The following is a 17364-nucleotide window of genomic DNA, read 5'->3' on the forward strand; positions in this document are numbered from 1 at the left end:
AACTCTGCTTTTCATGAGACTCATGGGCAACTTCCCTATACAGTCTTGTGATCACATCAACCCCATCCCCAGGGGAGGAGTAACAAATTGATGCCATTGTCATGAAAAATGTGAAGCTTCCGGTGTGACTGTTGACAAGAATCATATCACTTTCATTGTAAATGATGGCCTGAAATAGTGTGTCAAAAAGCCAAAAAATATAGCACTACTAAATATTTTAGTTTAGTAAAATTTTATTGCAAAAGGTTTTAACCCCGATAATGGTCATGATTAAACTGACTCAGACATACTGATTTCTTTTTTATGTATAATGAATATTATATATGACACTTTTATAGTGAGTATTTTATAACAGTATTTAATGTTTTCAATTTTTTGATAGCTGGATGTAAGAATTCCACTAATACGAGATTTTATGTAAAAAGAACCAATATAATGCAGATTTAGCTATTTTAATTTTCTTGTATACCTTTTATCAAAATATTTTCTTGCAGCTGTGAAGGTTTCAATTCTCAAAATGGCAGAGTAGCTGTCTCTGGAAAAGGATTAAGTACAACTATAAAATGATGAGTTACAGGTCCTATAGAACCACTGTTGTAAATGACTCTTTTTACAATAAATGTTCTGCAGTTTCCTCACTGTGAGCTGTTATGGAAGAATATTGGTTTCAACCACGTTCAAAGCGATTTTATGAAAACCTATGTGTGTGTATGTAAACTATCTCCTCCTTCTCGTGCCTCACCTGATTATTTCCTTAGGTAATCTGGCTCTGACTGCCTCTCTTGTGAGGAAATTCTTCCTTACATCTTGATTTTTCAAAGTGATTTCTCATTCAAAAACCCACAGCAGGAAGGCTTCCTAAAGATCTCCTAGACCAAACCTCTCTTTTTCCAAAAGGAGAGACTGAAAAGTCCAGAGAGACGATTACATGGTCATTGTGCCAATTTGTGGCCAGGTCCTACCCTGGTCCCAGGCCTCAGTTTCCCCATCCATAAACCAAGGGGTTCAAACAACAGGGGGCCTCTGGGTCTGGCACAGACATGAGCCTAGCAAAGATATCTTCCTCTAAACGAATGTCTCTCAACCTTTGTTTCGATCATTACCACCTCTTCCCTGAACCCTGTGGGAGTTATTTGAGGTATTTTTTTCACACACCTCCACCGAAACATAAAGACCAAAAGGATGCTCAGCATCTCTTCATGCCCTGTGGACTGGAGGGTCATGCACCATTCCAATGTCTGACTTTTTTACTTTACCCCCAAAACTGGCTTTTGCCCCCAAGGGGGGTTGGAGTCACCTCAAATGAAAATGCATTTTCTAAATGGCTTAGACAAAAAGTGATTTTGGGGGTACACATAAACACAGCCCTGGAAGGTACAGAGTGATGTTGGCTCTTAACCCTATATAAATATATATCTCTGTGACTCTGATTTTTCTGTTCCTCCAAACCTCTCTTACATGGTCCCATTCCATGAGCCCATGAGTCTCTTCAGCATCTCCAGTGGAGCGGGTACCCAGCCTGCCTTGTCATTTTTGTCTGCAGGAGCAGGGGACAATAGCTTTCAAAGGAGCGCTCCTGCCACAGAAAGTTTAGCCGTAGACAATACCTGAGCAATTTGGACCGCAGTGGGAAAATGACTGTCCAACATTGTGAGCCAGCTAAGTCCTGGATAGACACACTGCCATGATGGAGGACAGTGGGCTTTTTTCTTTTTTTAACATAATGGAGTTGAACTGAGGTGAGGACCCTGAACTGAGGCACTGCCCTTCTCTGGGGGCAGTAGAGAGTATTAATATCTATGCCTGGGTCCCCATCTCAGAAATTTTGATTCCATCTATCTGGGGTGAGGCTTGGGCATTGGGTTTATTTTAAAGCTTCCTGAGTAATTGTGACATGTGGCTGAGACCCCCATTAGGAGGAGCAATCAAGACAACTCAACATGCTGAGATCATCGTTGGTCTCAGTGGCCAAGACCCTTGGAGGAAACAGGGCCATGTGTCCTCAGAACTCTGGATGACAGAACTTCATTTCTTTGTGTGGGGTCCTAGCCTGACTGTGGGCCTCACCTGGAAACATGTAATCAGTGCAGCACGGAGCTGCATTTTTTTCTACACACCTGGGTTTCTCAAAGCCATTTTTTGAGGCCACCTGACCAGCTGTCAACCACTTTGTCTCTGTCTACACCAGTTTTGATTTACTGAAACCAAAGGGATTTCCCATTTTCTCCAGGGAAGTTTCAAAAGTCATCTCGAATTCACTTGAAAGCCCACAACAGTATGTGGCATTTAAGTTGAGAAGTTAGGGCAAGGGGAAGAAGAGCAAGAACATGAATAAGGGCAGGGCAACATGCTGCCAAAAGCTCGTGAATTCTGGTGTAAGGAATGAATCAGCCCCAATCTGCCTATGTCAGCATAGCAATGAGGCAGTTGGACTTATTGATAAAATGACTTCTTTGTTTTCCTTCAAAACATGATACCGGAATGGGAGGGACGCAGCGAGAAGGGAAAAACCTACCAGCGCATCAGCTTTGTGCTTTAGCTTCTTAGCCTCTTGCATGTAATAATCAGCATTGTGAACCCTGAAGAAACAAAACAGACTCCTTAAAGTTTCATCTTTTCCCCAAAAGACTGAAGAACCACAAATAGTTTTGCTATAAATCCATGCCAAGACAATGCCTTGGAGAAGGCAGGTGACTGCTAGCATTTGCAGAATAACCAACTTTGAAAGAAGCCCAGAAGTGGGATGTAAAGTGTGTAATGGCCCACTGGGACACATTATTGGCCCCTGCAACCCAATCATTCCACTGTCCGAACATCCTGTGGACCCCATTGAACCTAGCTGCTGCTGGTGCTCTGTTCAATCTGAGGACATGGATAAGAAAGGGGGCCAAGGGGCGCCTGGGTGGCTCAGTGGGTTAAGCCTCTGCCTTTGGGTCAGGTCATGATCTCAGAGTCCTGGGATCGAGCCCCGTATCAGGCTCTGTGCTCGCTGGGGAGCCTGCTTTCCCCCATCTCTCTGCCTGCCTCTCTGCCTACTTGTGATCTCTCTCTCTCTCTGTCAAATAAATAAATAAAATATTTTTTTAAAAAAAAGAAAGGGGGTCAAAGCAACCTAGAATTAAGCACCTGTCTTTGGAAATGGTACCAGAGCTCCATGATCAAAATGGGCCAAAGACATTTCTTGGTGCAGACAGAGGATGTGTGGGGATGAGGGGCCGCCACTGAAGTCTTACTTTGGTGCTAAAAAAGCCATCCTGCATGCACCCATCCCCATGCACTGCCCCCACACCATATCTGTGATGATCTGGGAACAACATACGAGTCGTCAAAAGTGAGCTTGGGTCTCCGGACATTGGCGGTGCTGCTGGACAGAAGAGGCAGGGCTGCCCAGGATGCCATCTCCAGGTGACTGCTATCCATGAGGCCCGTAGTGATTGTGGAGGTGATGGTGGAGATGGTTGTGGTAGTGGTTGTGGTAGTGGCTGTGGCCGTGGCAGTTGCAGTGGCCGTGACAGTGGCAGTGACAATGGCAGTAGCAGTGACAGTGGCAGTGGCAATAGCCGTGTTGGTAACCGTGATGGCAGCAGAGCTTGTCTTTTTTGGAGTGTCTCCATCCTGGGGAAAAGGACAGACAGTTGCCATAAGGTTCAGCCTCTTAGAACATCTTTTCACATAGACTTTGAATGTCAAGCACAGTAGGAAACATGACAAAAGAAAGAGAACAATGCACACAGCTTGAGAATAAACAGGTGACCCTGGTAGATCACCAGCGCTTGTTCTAGGATAATACCAACCACGGAGCTAGTCAGGTGCTGTGATTACATACGTCTCATTATCTCAACAAGACAGCCACTGGCAGATCTTGTAGGAAATGTGGGTGGGGAGAGGAAGAAGGGGGTAGGGAGAGAAAGACAAGAAAGAGGAGAAAGGAGAATGAAGACAGCAAGAGTGAGCATGGGTGGGGGGATAGAGAAAGAGAGCTGACCCTGATATGAATATTTTTGATAAGGGAACAGCCCAAAAACTTCCGCTAGGGTAAATAAGGTACTCCAGTCACTCTGCAATTCAGTGCAGCAAACCAGGCCTTATATCCTGGAACCAAAGCTGAAGCTGCCCTTTTGTTCACTGAGGCCTTGACTGATGTCTGGCTAAGTGAATGTCACATGAATGCCTCCTCATTTTGAAGTCTTGAGATGGTGAAAGCTCATTTTGACCAGATCAAAAACTAAATGGGCAAGAGACTTCTGGGTTTCACCCTGAACTGTCACTGCCATGGAAAGAGTGGAATTCAACCGAAAAAAGGTAGGTGGAATGATTTGTGCTTCTGTGACAGTATATGTCGTGAGACCACGATACACTTGGCTCTCCCTACCTGGCAATTGTGGCGTGATCTTGACTGTTCTACCTCTGACCATGTTTGCCAGGGGACCTCCTCCTTCTTCTGCTTGTCTGAGTTGCTATCTATCTAAGGTTGATGTCTCCCAAGGTTCATTCCTCAGGTCTCTTCTTTCCTGACCTTGACAGGATTTGCCAATCCCGTTTGTGTTGGCATAGATTGGATAATACCTAGATCACTGCCAAATGGAAGCCTCAATCTTACCCTCTCTCTAAAGCTCCAGATGTGCGGTGATTACCTCTGGCTCATTATCACCAAGATGGCCATTAGCCCATCAAATTGCTCTGAAACCAAATTGATAACCAAACCAGTTCCCTCTTTCTGTTAATGGCAGCAATGGTCTTCCCTTATCACCAAGGCTGGATTTCTCCATGTCAGTAAGGGCACTGTGGTCATCCCTGGGCCAGGAGCATTGGAGCCAGTATACTCCCCACCTTGGCTTCCATCTGAGCTGCTCTGCTTTAATCAGCTTTATATGTTGAAGTGCTGTAAATTCTTCCATTTCAAAAAATGATAATGATCCTAAAACTCTTTTGAAAAGAGCTTCAAAAAAAAAAGTGAATTTCCCTGCTCTATTTCATCTTTAATATCTTCCTCTCCATTACCCTTATCCAATCCATTATAGAGTCCTATTCATTGCATCTCCCCACCATTTCTCAAATCTGTCCCTTCCTGCTCTGAAGCTTCCAAGTGCGGGCCCTCGTGGCTTCTGACCGAGACCATCAGCATCCGGGCTGGACCTCTGACCTCGGAGCCAGCTTTTCCAATCCATTTTCAATCTGCTGCCGGACCTTCTTCCACAAAGCTCCATGCATTTCACTGCCTTGAATCCAAATGCAACCTCCTTTGCTGGCCTGTGAGGTCCTCCCTAATCTGGCTTCTGCTTTCCTCTTGATCTCTTCCTCATTCCTACAGACCTTCCCCCAGACTGGACACAACCTGCCTTCTTCAATTTCCTGCTTTGGTTCATGTGCAGTCTTAGAGTTGAAAGAACCTTCCCTTCATTACTTTTCCTTTTTCACCTGGTGAAAATTTGCTCTAAATTTTAATTTTAAAAAATTGTGGTAAAATACATACAACTGGCTTCTTTCACTCAGCGTCAAGTCCTCAAGCTTCAACCACGTCATAGCACATGTCAAAATGTCCTTCCCTTTTAAGGCGGAAGAATATTTCATTGTATGTATAGATCACATTTTGTTTAACCACATCCCTTAATTTCTAAACTATCCTCACCTTTTAAGACCCAGCTCAACAAATGCCTTCTCCTCCAGGAAAACCACCTATGTCTCCAGCCAGAGGGGCTTTAATCTTCCTTGCCCCTTCAGAGAACTGAAGTCTGTCTTAATCCCTCTCTATGACACCACCCACCAGGCATTTTATATTGAAGTTCTTTGAGCACGTGTCTCATTGTTTACCTCACACTGAGAGCTTTCTGAACACTGGTGCCATCTCTGATTTCTGACATCGCTACTCCACCCCACCCCCCCACCCCACAGCCTCGTGCTCCCAATAATTTGCTGACTGCGTGCACTCATACCTGCCTGAGTCAAGAGGGTCAGCTGCAAAATAGAAGCCAAATGTGAACATTCCTTATGTCCATGCAAGTCTATCTTTTCCACTCAACCCTGAATCTTCTGATTATCAAAACTTACAACCAAGAGCTCACTGAAAGAAATGTGGTAACATGTAACAATTGTTGGGATAGATAGGGAGCAAATACTTGACAAATCATCATGGATTTTATTCAACCCAAACACAGAAAAACATCGAAGCCTTCTAAAACTCCAGGTTTGCACTGCCAAAGCCAGATGGCCTGGACCAAGCAGTGGAGTCAACCCAAGATGGTCCCACTTGTCTCTATGATCAAGCTATGTGACAAGGACCCCAAAGCACTGCATCCACTGTGCATAGGACACTGATGTCAGCCCTGGCACAGATGACTTGAAATGGCTGCGTTCAGTCATGATCATGCAAGTTACATAAATGTGTTCTCCATCCATGCTCAGCCATCTATTGAATCAATAAACGAGACTTCACGCCAAAGTGGAATACAGAAGACTCTGAGAGCACGGGATTGAAAATCCTTTGGGAGCTGGAAGAAGCCTTACAGATCATCTAATCCAATCCACTCATTTTATGGACTCAAGGTGGTTTTGTAATTTGTCCCAGGCCATAGAAAACCTGTTGAAGTTTTAACACCATGCACCAAGCCTCCTAACCTCCAGACTAAGGCAAAAATGTATTTGTCTTCCAGGTTTCAAGTCATTTATGAAAGGAAGGGGCCATGGGTAGTCAGTCATGGGAGTCTCTCATGGGAGACTCCAATGAGTTCCTTAAGGAGGGCAATCCACTTCTAGGTGCCGACAGAACCATATTTATTGGGTTTCCCTAGTAGCTTTTAGTTCTTATAGATATGACTTTGCTGATGCTTGTAAGCATTACCATTGTCACAATCACAACTGTATTAGGCACCTAATTCTTTGTGCCAATATACCAGGCATTGTATGAAGAGAATTGCCTAGGTCTGGCGTATGTCCTCCTAAAGCTTGCAAGAGAAAAGAGCACCAGTTGGAGTTTACCATATTAATTACATTCAGTATGAAAAATGGGATTGATAGCATAATTACTGTTTAGAGTAGATGGTTTAATTTCTAATGAGGTCAGCATTTTTAAATGTGGATGCAAATATTGTGTGGGCGCATGCATGCACACACACACAATTTCATATAGAAAATGACTATTTTACAATAGACCAATTGCTCCATACCAGCGATGAAATTGGCCTAGATATGTGTGCCATGCCAGTCATCTCAGATGATGGAGGACTCTATCTTGGAGTCCTTCAAGCTCAGAGGTCTTTTGGCTTTTCATGGAGTGGTAAATGGGCATGTTCAGTCCAGGGTCCACCAGGCTGGCATCAAGACATTTGAAAGCTCATTGATTTTCCCATATTTGCTTTTTTATATTACACTTAAAGGAGACTAGATGCATACAGATGCCACATCTGCACATACATACATTTACATGGAAAAGCAGATGTATTTGTCATTAATATTCACTGGTGACACTTTGCTTGTGGCTTCTGTGCTTTAGGTACCTATACCCGAGACAGACAGAAAGACTGCACAGATGTGAAAAATGATGCAAAGTCTCAATTTTCTATACTAACAGAGCAGTGGTGCTGAAAATCCAAAGGGCTGGATAATCCTTTAGTCGAGCTTAGAACCACAGCTGTGCAATTTTTACCAACAGATTCACCTATTAAATTCCATCCTTTTGGGTCACTATTTTAAACACAATTCACACCTGCTGCACTGGGTGCTGGGAAGATGCAACTGTGAGTTCCAGCCCCAATCCAGTGACCTTGGGCAATCCCACCTCATCCACTGGTTCTTTCATTCACTAAATGATCAGTGCTGATGCCATGTGCCCGATCAGTACCTTGTGTGTCTCCACTGCCAAGATATGAAAGCATTAGACCAAAGGATGTCCAAAGCCCCGAGTCTCTGCATAATAATTTGTTGGGAGAAGTAAGACTGGAATGAAAAATTCATCCTACATAAGAACAATCGAGATTTGAAATAATGGAGCTTTTGCATATTTCTGTACACTGTTCTCTCTGCCTCTTCCTCCCATTCCCTCGGGGGTCACATCTGGTTAGACAAGCTGGGTCAACCTGTTTGTACCTGATGATTATAATACTTCTTCTGAGATGCTTACATTTACGGATATCCCTTTGAAAGTAGCACAGAATTTGCCTTCACTTCTCTTCAGTTTGGTAGAGGTGATCTGTCCGATCATAGGGATGTTCTTGTCTTGACCAAAGGGGCCATTGCTGCCACTGATGTTTCTGCGGCGTGGAGGGTCCTCTGGCAGTGGGGAAAGTGGAGGAGGAAACAGCTTTTCTTCTTTCCTTCTATTTGCTCTCCTGGATGAACTGTTTCTGTGTAAACAAAAAGCATAGAGTGTCACAAAGTTTTGTCTCTCTTCTGTGATTTTTCCCATGATGTGGATACTTCCAATTTAAGTATGATTTTAATTGATCGTCCTTTAACTATGGTGAAGAAGAGTATATACAAAAATGCATGTAGACATAGATATCTATAGAGAGCTCTAGCTATAAATAAATGCAAATAGATGTATCTAAGAATAAACACATGTCTCTGAAGCAGAACTCCATGATAAATGTAACTGTCTAATGGAGGGTGCTACAGTATGATATTTGTAACCTTTCAAGATTCCTCTCAATTAGATTTTTTATGGAAAATCCAATGCAGACTTTAATCCCATCATATTTTAGGATGTTTCCTACTTATTTTGCCCTAGGACTTAACTGCATAATCACACAATAAATGGAACAATAAACAATTAGTAGGGGGATATTTTCTTAAGAAATATTATGCTTGTACATTAGCATATCAATAACACACTTAGCTATCAATAACACACTAAATACTTTTGTGACACACTGAGAGCCATACGTTCAACATATTCTAGGCCCATACCAAGGCACAAGAAGCCCCTGACCTTACACTGTTATACTGGAGTACTGATGTGCTTCCCTTTGTGGAACCCATTTGGAAACTATTTTGTCATATCGCCATAAGACATCTGTAGTCCTAGAAGTACTCCCATGCTTTCAGACTGATTTATCTGCCCATTAAATGGGCACCATCAAAGAGACAGACTTCAAATAAAACAGAACAACTAAAACCTTATGCTAGCTGCTTAACATGGTAATTGGGTCATGGATTTTCATTTTAGTTACTGTCTTAGCCTAATCAATGAAGATTACTTGAATTTTAATCTTTTCTTAGACAACTAATATGGCACTATGCAGCCATTTACTTTCCATGATTATTGATACAATTTTCAATAGCAAATTAAGTCAACAAGAATTTATGTTTTCCTCTTGGTCAATTTCAGTCAGTGTCTAGCAATATAGATTTACAATATGTCAAGGCAACAAATCAAAGATGAACAAGCATTTAAGTGGATTTCCCTGAGATGGTAGAAGTCAATGCAGTCTCCTTGTTCCCCTTCCACTGTGTTGCCCAAGTTTGCCAACTATAATAGCATTTGCCGTCTTCTCCAACTTTTGTTTCATAAATGTGGCCCTATGTCAAGTTTTGTGAAGCAGCAAAATATTTAAAAACAGTAACTGTTTTTGCCATTACATTAATTAGTTAAGATTAATTAAAATATTTGCCAATGGAATTTAAAAAGTGCTTTGACATGTAGAACCATTTTAAGATAGCTGTGATGCCCAATAAAAAGGATGGCAAACTGTTGAATTAGGACCCATGTCCACGAGGAAGCTCTGTGGCCATCAGCTCGCATTAAGTATGATCACTACAGAAGCAGTGGACATCAGAGAGATGTCAAGCATTACTGGAGCGTCTGTGGGAGGTGAGTGGTTCATTAGCTACAGCCACTCCTCCACTACTTGAGCTGCATCTGATTTGCCAGTGACCACTACAGTCGTGCTTGGCCTTCCCATCTGCCACCGTACACAGAACACCACACACACTCCAGCACATTCTATGCAGTGGGCACCGGTCCCCTGGCCCCTTTTCCATCTGTTTGGTAGTGAGCTGGAACCATGGGGCCTTCAATAACTTCCCTGGTGAAGGATAGCCAGGGAGCATTTTCTAGAAATCACTCTATCACCATTATGGCTTCTTATTACAAGAACAGGTTTTGCCACTTGGGCACCTCTTGTAGGTCAGAGGGGGACAGTGGACAAGATAAGTGTGTCACTACCACCACTCAGTGCTTCAGAGGCCCTGCTGATGCTTCAAGCTCCCAAGGAGGTGGGTGTGTGTGTGTTGAGGGGCAGGGGTGGGACTCAGCAGGGCCCTCCTGTTAGTTGACGGAGAATTGTGGCTGTCATAGTCTGGTGTGGCATTCTTTGCTGGGTTTAGACATTCATTTAGAAAAGTGAATGTTTACAAATTTCTAAGAATTTGGTTTGGAAGGTCAACAAGGCACAAAGGAGCAGATGGAACTTGAGGAGGGGGTTCCCGGGAGAAGAGCTCTGAGAGGCCAGTCCTGGCTTCATTCTCTCTGTCAGCTCTGGAAATTTTTTCCACAGATCTGGGTTTGTTTGATGAGCCTAAGAATCTGATCCAGGCTCTTCCTGAATGATGAATGCTACTAGGTAAACACTGCTTTTCTAATGACTACAAAAGCAGAAAGACTATAAAGACCATGAGTTAGCAACACCATTTTCTGAAGAACAAACTCAAATTACTAGACATTTACTTAATACTTGGTTGTATCTCTTCCATGAGATGGGAGAAGTGGAGGGTCACTGGGCTGCTTAGAGAGACTAGTGTCAGAGACTAATGGTTGTGGCAACACCTCCTGCCCTTTCTTTGTGTCTTTGGGTTGCCTGAATGGGTCAAAGCCTGGAAACTGGGGAGCTATGGCCACAACAGCCATACCATTTCTGTCTGTCTTCCAGGGAAGGAGGAGGGCCATGGAAGGACCATGCTTGATCCCCAGGTAAGGAGCTTGCTTCCCCACAGGGCTGGCTCACTTGGGAGTGAAGAGGTCAGCTTGCCCCACTGGAAGGGTCGCTGGGTCTGAGAACTCCCAAGTATGGGAAGGGATGTCTCAGAGCAAAGTTATACCAGATGCACTGTATGAAGAGCCACAGATTCTCAGGGAAAGGAGAAGCTTGGGGCCCCAATCTCCTTATTATACCAAGTGGATAGAGAGGTAATTGGTCTTTTCCTACCTTTCATCTCAAAACAATATATGGATCTCTACAACCACAAGCTGAAAACTTATTTCCGACATCTTATCTGTGGCAGATTGATACCATATAACTGATGTTAAACAGTAATCTGTGAAATCAATTGTTAGCAGCAGTTAGCCAGATTGCCTCTCTGTTCTGGGCTGCTAATAGGCTCCCAAACTGGTCTTTGATGGAAGTAATCTCTAATGTTGAATGAATTTATGGCAATAATTATCCAGACGGAATGGTTCCAGTAGCTAACATGACTGTTAGTTAAGTGATACTTCTAAGATGCAAGAACTTGGTCACAATGCTTGGTAGCAACAGATCTCAGGACTTCTCCAGGGAAGGCTGGGGCCATCTGAGTGAAGAGGAGAGGGAGGCCTCCCGCCTGACTCTGGCACTAATGGATGCATCCCCAGCCAGCTTTCCCTGACACACCATGGCCCCTGGGGGGCGGGGGCAGCTCTCAGATGTCTCCTCTCTGTGGCATCCTCAAACATGTCACTCCCCTGGCCTCTCAGGATGTCAGGATGGACCTACTAGCCCTCAAGCTCTGTCTTTAGGTCACGGAATGGCTCCAAAGAGGAAGCAGGAGCTGGGTCATTGTGCAAAGGCTGCTTTCATCGCCATCAAAACGGGAAGTGGCCCAGAAGCAGGCGATCTGGGTGCTCTCTTATTTTAATTCCTTCACTTCTTTTATTCTTCCCTTCAGGCTAAAAGGTCACTTTGGCCGAGTTTGGTCCCTGCATGAGTTGGACTAAAGAAAGATTGCTATAGAGCTCACGGAATATGCAAGATTTGGCAGTCTGCATTCCAGCTTTCATCCCACCCTTGATAGACCAGCTGTCAGGACTGGCTGTTTCCTTACTTGCCATTCCTCTGAAAGAGGACTCTCGCCACCCCACCCCACCCTCAAAAGGCTTCCTTTGAGATTTCTGAGGGGTCTAAACAATCGAGGTGTCCTACCAAGACAGGGCAAACTCACTCTTTAGTGTGCGGAGGTTTGTGGAGTGGCGCTGGTGAGATGCAAGGGGGCAGCAGGCAGATAGCGGGGGCCTCGTCCAGGCGTTGCTTCTTCTCAGGGATTTTCTCTGCGATCTCTGTTGGCTTTAATGGTAAGAAAAAGTCAGAACTTGAAATACATGACACATGCCAACACTGAAAAACCATGAGCAAGGTAGACAGTTTGCTTCTATTTTAACTTCTAGTTTTGCTCGGGGAGTTAAATGCACACCTTTGCTCAGACAGAAAACAATCAGCCAAGAAGCTGGCATTTGAGCAAGTTGAGCTGCGCTGTGAACCTCTGATTAAAGATTGGGCGGCATAGGAATCTCTGACCAAAAGTAAAGAGAACCTATCGTTTTCAGACTCTTCTTCCATCAACAATGCCCCCACCAATGAGTAGCAGAGAAACTAACACTGCAACTCTAATATAGCACGAGGCTGTGCAAACAGCGTGGGACTCATGTGTTACATATAAAGGTCACTTAGACAACCAATAACATGCCTAGCAATAAACCATGTGTAAGACATGCCTTTGCATTGGCTGGTTCTGAAGTTACGCCTGTCATCCCAAAGATGGGTGAAGAGTGAGGGCCAGAGCTCGAACTCATGAGGCCGAGATTGAGAGTTGCCCTTCTGGTCAGAGTTTGTAGCCCTGGAATTCAGTCCTAACCTCTTGCAGGTGAGGTTTCCATGAGTCAGGCCAACCACACAGCTCTGGGACCCAGCAGTCTGGGCAGACCGTGTGTCTGCTAGGAGCAGGGAGCATCAACATGTAACTAGGGTGTGGGGATGCTGATGTGTGTCTGGAGAGATTAACAAGGTCCAGGGGTGGCATGTTGAATGCTTGGGATCACATGGGTGCCCTGCGGCTGCCAGGGTGGGGACTGTGGGGGTGACCCTGTGAGTCTATGAAAGCCAGGGCAGCTTAAGGAGCCAATGCTAGGGACTGGGTACCTGGGGAAGGCAACTGTCTCCGCAGCCTTCTTTCCTTCCCATCATAATCTCCCATGTGCCATTTTGGATTCTCTTCATATTGGCTGCCCAACGCTGACCATTCCTAATACTTCCTCCTAGGTCACATTGAATCCCTTATTTCCCATGGAAAGCATCATTGCCCTTCAGAGACTGCACTCCATGGCCGTTAGCATCTTTGAACATGAGGCTTAATATCAAGTTTGCCAACACAGAGCTGCTGCTCACGATCCCTCGGCACACCATGGGGGATGGGAGGACAGCCTACCTTGTGTTTACGCTTGCCTTTCAGGATGGGTTTTTCAGTGGCTGCAGCGGTGGTCTGGCGCTTGGGCTTGGACGCAGGCTCCTTGGGGTCTGGCTTGGCTGGTGTCGCTTGCAGTGAGTGGTGGCCAGGTACTCTAGACAGCAGGTCAAGGTCAATCTTCACCCACAGATTTTTCAGGTTCTCGTGATCTCGTAGTGGGGACAGCTCGGTTTGCATGACAGGGGTGGGTGAAAATGCAGGCTCTTCACTACCCGTGGTTAGGCTGTTGTTGCTACTGTTGCTGACCAAGGAGCTGAGGGTCAAGCTGGCGCCACAGGCTTCCTTGGATTTGGCAGTATTGCCTCCCGGAGCAATGTAAGGAGGCAGGACCTTGATCTGCAAGGTCTCTTCCTGATCGGTGTTGGAATCGGACGTGGACGAATCTGTTTCTATGAATTCCCGGGACTTGGGCACAATCTTGCCAGGCCCTCTGTACTTCTTTTTCTCGGCAGCCAGGGAAACGTTTGGCCTCAGTTCCTTTCTAGGGACTGGTTTGTGGGCAGTGACTTTGTTGCGGCCTCTTGGTGGGTCAGGAAGCTCCATGCTTTCTTTTTCTTTGGGGGTGCTGCTGGTAATATTTGGTTTGGGCCAGGTAAACTCGTCAATGCTGGTGTTCTTCTCGACTTTTTTGGGCTGTTTTTTTCCAATTGTCCTTTGAGAGGCTGTCTCAATAGTTGTCGACAACTTATGCTTCAAAGCCTTGGTTTCTGGAGTTTTCTGGGTCGGCCGTGGGCGGACTTTCTCCTTAATAAGACTGAGGAGAGGCCTCTCTTTGGGTTCACCCAGGATCTGGCTGGGGGTTGTTTTCACTTTGACCTGGACTTCCATTGGCTGGATGATAGGAGGAGGCACAGACACTGTCTCCATGGGTGTTTCATTTTGGCCACAAATAAACGACTTATTCTGGGATGTCACTTTGTTAAGCCATTTATCCAACTGCCACTTGTTGGTGGAGGGCGGCTCAGGCTGCAGGTGAGAAACAACAGCAAGACTGAATCTCACATCTTGGAAGAATCCAGAAGGATCCTTAGTACACTGAATGTTGATAAAAGCTGTGGATGTTAAGTGCCCATTCACACATTTAAAGACACACATGGAATCTAAATTCATCAAATTACCCAGAGAGACAAATACTCCACAAACCAGCCTCGATCTACTTATTGCAACAAGCTTCCACCCCTCTTCTGAAAGCAGTCTCCACTCCAGCCAGGAAGGAAAGAATTATTCACAGAGAGTTTTCCCAGAGGGTGGGCACGGAGGCCTGGCTGGGAAACCTGTTCCCAAAATCCTTTGGTGGGACTCATTGCTCATCCTCTCACCAGGAGGCAGAAGTAATGATCATGGGTCCTGAAAAGCAATGTGAATGTGCCTCAAGTGTAATTCAACAGGAAAGATTTTCTATTCGCAAAAGTCCCAGTGCCTTCTCTATGGTGCTGTAATTCACTGCAAAAAAGGACAAGCCTTTTCTATTTTTACTGAAGGATGAAATGATTTGACTTCCCCAAAACCACCACACTTTCCCAGTGTATGGGCAATAACCAGTTGATGGGGACATGCATGCAGACAGTAGTGTCTGCTGTTAAGCCACGGAAATGATGCATACAATTCAGGTGCTTGATTCCCAACTCTGAATTCTGCCTGTTGAACTAAAAGAGCCATAGTTTTTATTAGAACTGCTCTTCTTTTGAAAGCCAATCAGCTGAGGCTTAATGGTGCCAGCCAATAAAGGGTGACAGAATTAAAAACACTTGAGTAGCTGTGAGTCCACTGCACACAGGGCAATGGCAGACAAGGGTTGGGGAAAGTTCTCTCTTAACCTCTCGGAACCTTATTCTTTAATCCGTAAAATGGGAATAGTAACAGCAAGGACCCCAGAGAAGAGTTATGAGGATAACACAAAAAAGTGAAGGTCAAGAGCTTCTCAGCCCAGGGCCCATGTTCAAACAGTGCTGGCTATGACTAATGGTGGGTTTGGCACTACTGCATTCTCCAATATTTCTTCTGATGATAATGAGCAAGTGAGCATGGAGCCCTGGAGTGGATCTGCCTGCTGTAAGGGGCACAGGCTTGGGACCACTGAAGGGTCATTCTGGACTCAGCAAGGATGGGAGGGGAAGAGCTCATTGTTTTTTATTTCAAAAGTGTAATTTGGGTATTTTAGGGAGCTGTGTTCAATATTTTCATGAATTATCATCAAACACATTTGGAGAATGCAACCAAAATTTTCAAAAATGCATCCCATTTCTTGGGTCTTCCTTGCCAAGTGGCAACTCATCACTTTAACCTGGAGTCAGGGGTGGTATCCCTGGGGCCAGAAGTAGGTCTGGTTGACTGGTTCTCTCAAAAGAGGAGTTTCAAACCCGGTAATGACTCTTCCAGATTTACACATGAGAAGCTGGGGGCTCGGAGGAGCTAAGTGAGTCATATAGCAAGGAATGTCCATCTTTTAGGGTCTGTGCACTTATATGTTTTAGAGGGAAAAAAATGCTTTCAGATACCCAAGTACTTCACTGAAGTATTTATTGTGTTGGGTGTATGTGTGTGTGTGTGTGTGTGCGCACATGCATGTGCGCATGCATGTTCACTGGGAGTGCCACACAACCCGATGACAGGTGAGAGGCAAACCGCACTCGTAGCCCCCACACCCCTCACCTCTGGAGTGGCTGCACGAGGGGCCTCATTGGATTCACTGTCGGTGGTGCTGCTCTCGGTGTCTGAGTCTGACTCAGAGCTGCTCTCAGAGTCACTGGAGCTGCCGGATCCCCCACTAGCTGGCACTGCGGGTGGCGGCTGAGGTGTGGCCAAGAGTGGGCTGAAAGAAAAATGACATCATTCATTGCCTTGCTTGTCTCCCATCAACAGGCCAAGGGCCTGCCCTCGCACAGCACCAGGGCCTGTGATCTGTCAGATGTGGGTGGACTGGAGTACACCGTCCTATTCTATAGATGGGAAATATGAGGCTCAGGAGGCCTGGTGAGTGGCTGAAGGTCAAACGTTTCATTAGAACAGGGCCTGAATGTGGCCAAGTTCCTTGGGTTCCATGACATTATCTTCCCTCTCAGAAAAGCCTAGCCTCCCACATTCCACATAAACTCTTTAAGGCAAGGATGCATGCCTTCTGGACCCAGAGACAGATGCTACAGACTGACACATAGCCATAGATTCTTAACGATCCCATGCTTTTTGGGTTGAGATAAGTTTTCATTTCCTATGGCCATCTTGTTCAGAAACCCAGAGGTTTGTCACGTGGCTATGGTCTCAGCTATACACATAGTATAGTCCTCTCACAAAGGAGGGGTGAATTCAAACCCCATTTTAATCGGGGGAAACTAAGGTCCACAGGGAGAGAGGCTGGCCTCTGCCTCCCACTAGTTGGAGAAGTGAGATGGGAACTCCAAGGGCAGGGATTGTGAAAAACATTTTCACTGCTGGTGCCCAGCACCTAGCACTGAGGGGGCCAGAGTCACATTTCTTGGCCTCCTCCACCTTAATTTTTATCAACTCTTTGTAAAACTCTTAGAAGGAGATATGTTCATAAGGCACCAAGCAAGTTTAATGATTGATTTCAAATCTGTAAAGCTGACCAAGCAAAGTATTTGGAAATTGACACCATTTGCCACTCTGCCTTCATTGATAATCAATAGTCTTCCTTACTAATCGTTTGCTCCCAGTGCCCATAACAGATCAGCCTGCACCATCTCTTGCCATGGTGGGTGATATCCTCACCCCGTCCTCAGGCTCACTGTGAGAAGTGTGGTTCCAGCCTCAGGGGGTGGGGAGGACTCTCCTCGCCCCCACTCCCGTCTCAGCAGCCCGATCTCCTCGTTGGAAGTAAGTTCACTGGTGGTGAGTATTGCTGCTCTGCCAGTGGCTGCCCCCCACCCCCATCTGCTGGGCTCACTGCTGCTCATGCTCCCAGCTCCCAGCTAGGCTCTCTCC

At 45.4% G+C, this 17364-nt stretch overlaps 1 protein-coding gene across 11 annotated transcripts in view; it reads right to left on the reverse strand.

The window, feature by feature from the left end:
• The window catches only part of AFF2 (ALF transcription elongation factor 2), a 710743-nt gene that overhangs the window by 17992 nt on the left and 675387 nt on the right, over positions 1-17364 (reverse strand). For all 11 annotated transcript variants that reach the window (XM_047715962.1, XM_047715955.1, XM_047715956.1 and 8 more), the window contains 6 exons: positions 16078-16237; positions 13387-14391; positions 12127-12248; positions 8117-8339; positions 3320-3615; positions 2516-2579 (listed from right to left, as the gene is read on the reverse strand). In XM_047715962.1, the coding sequence (XP_047571918.1) occupies positions 2516-2579; positions 3320-3615; positions 8117-8339; positions 12127-12248; positions 13387-14391; positions 16078-16237 (1870 nt within the window). The remainder of the gene's footprint in view (positions 1-2515; positions 2580-3319; positions 3616-8116; positions 8340-12126; positions 12249-13386; positions 14392-16077; positions 16238-17364) is intronic.

This window comes from Lutra lutra, chromosome X (assembly GCF_902655055.1).
Source record: "Lutra lutra chromosome X, mLutLut1.2, whole genome shotgun sequence".
Lineage (NCBI taxonomy): Eukaryota > Metazoa > Chordata > Mammalia > Carnivora > Mustelidae > Lutra > Lutra lutra.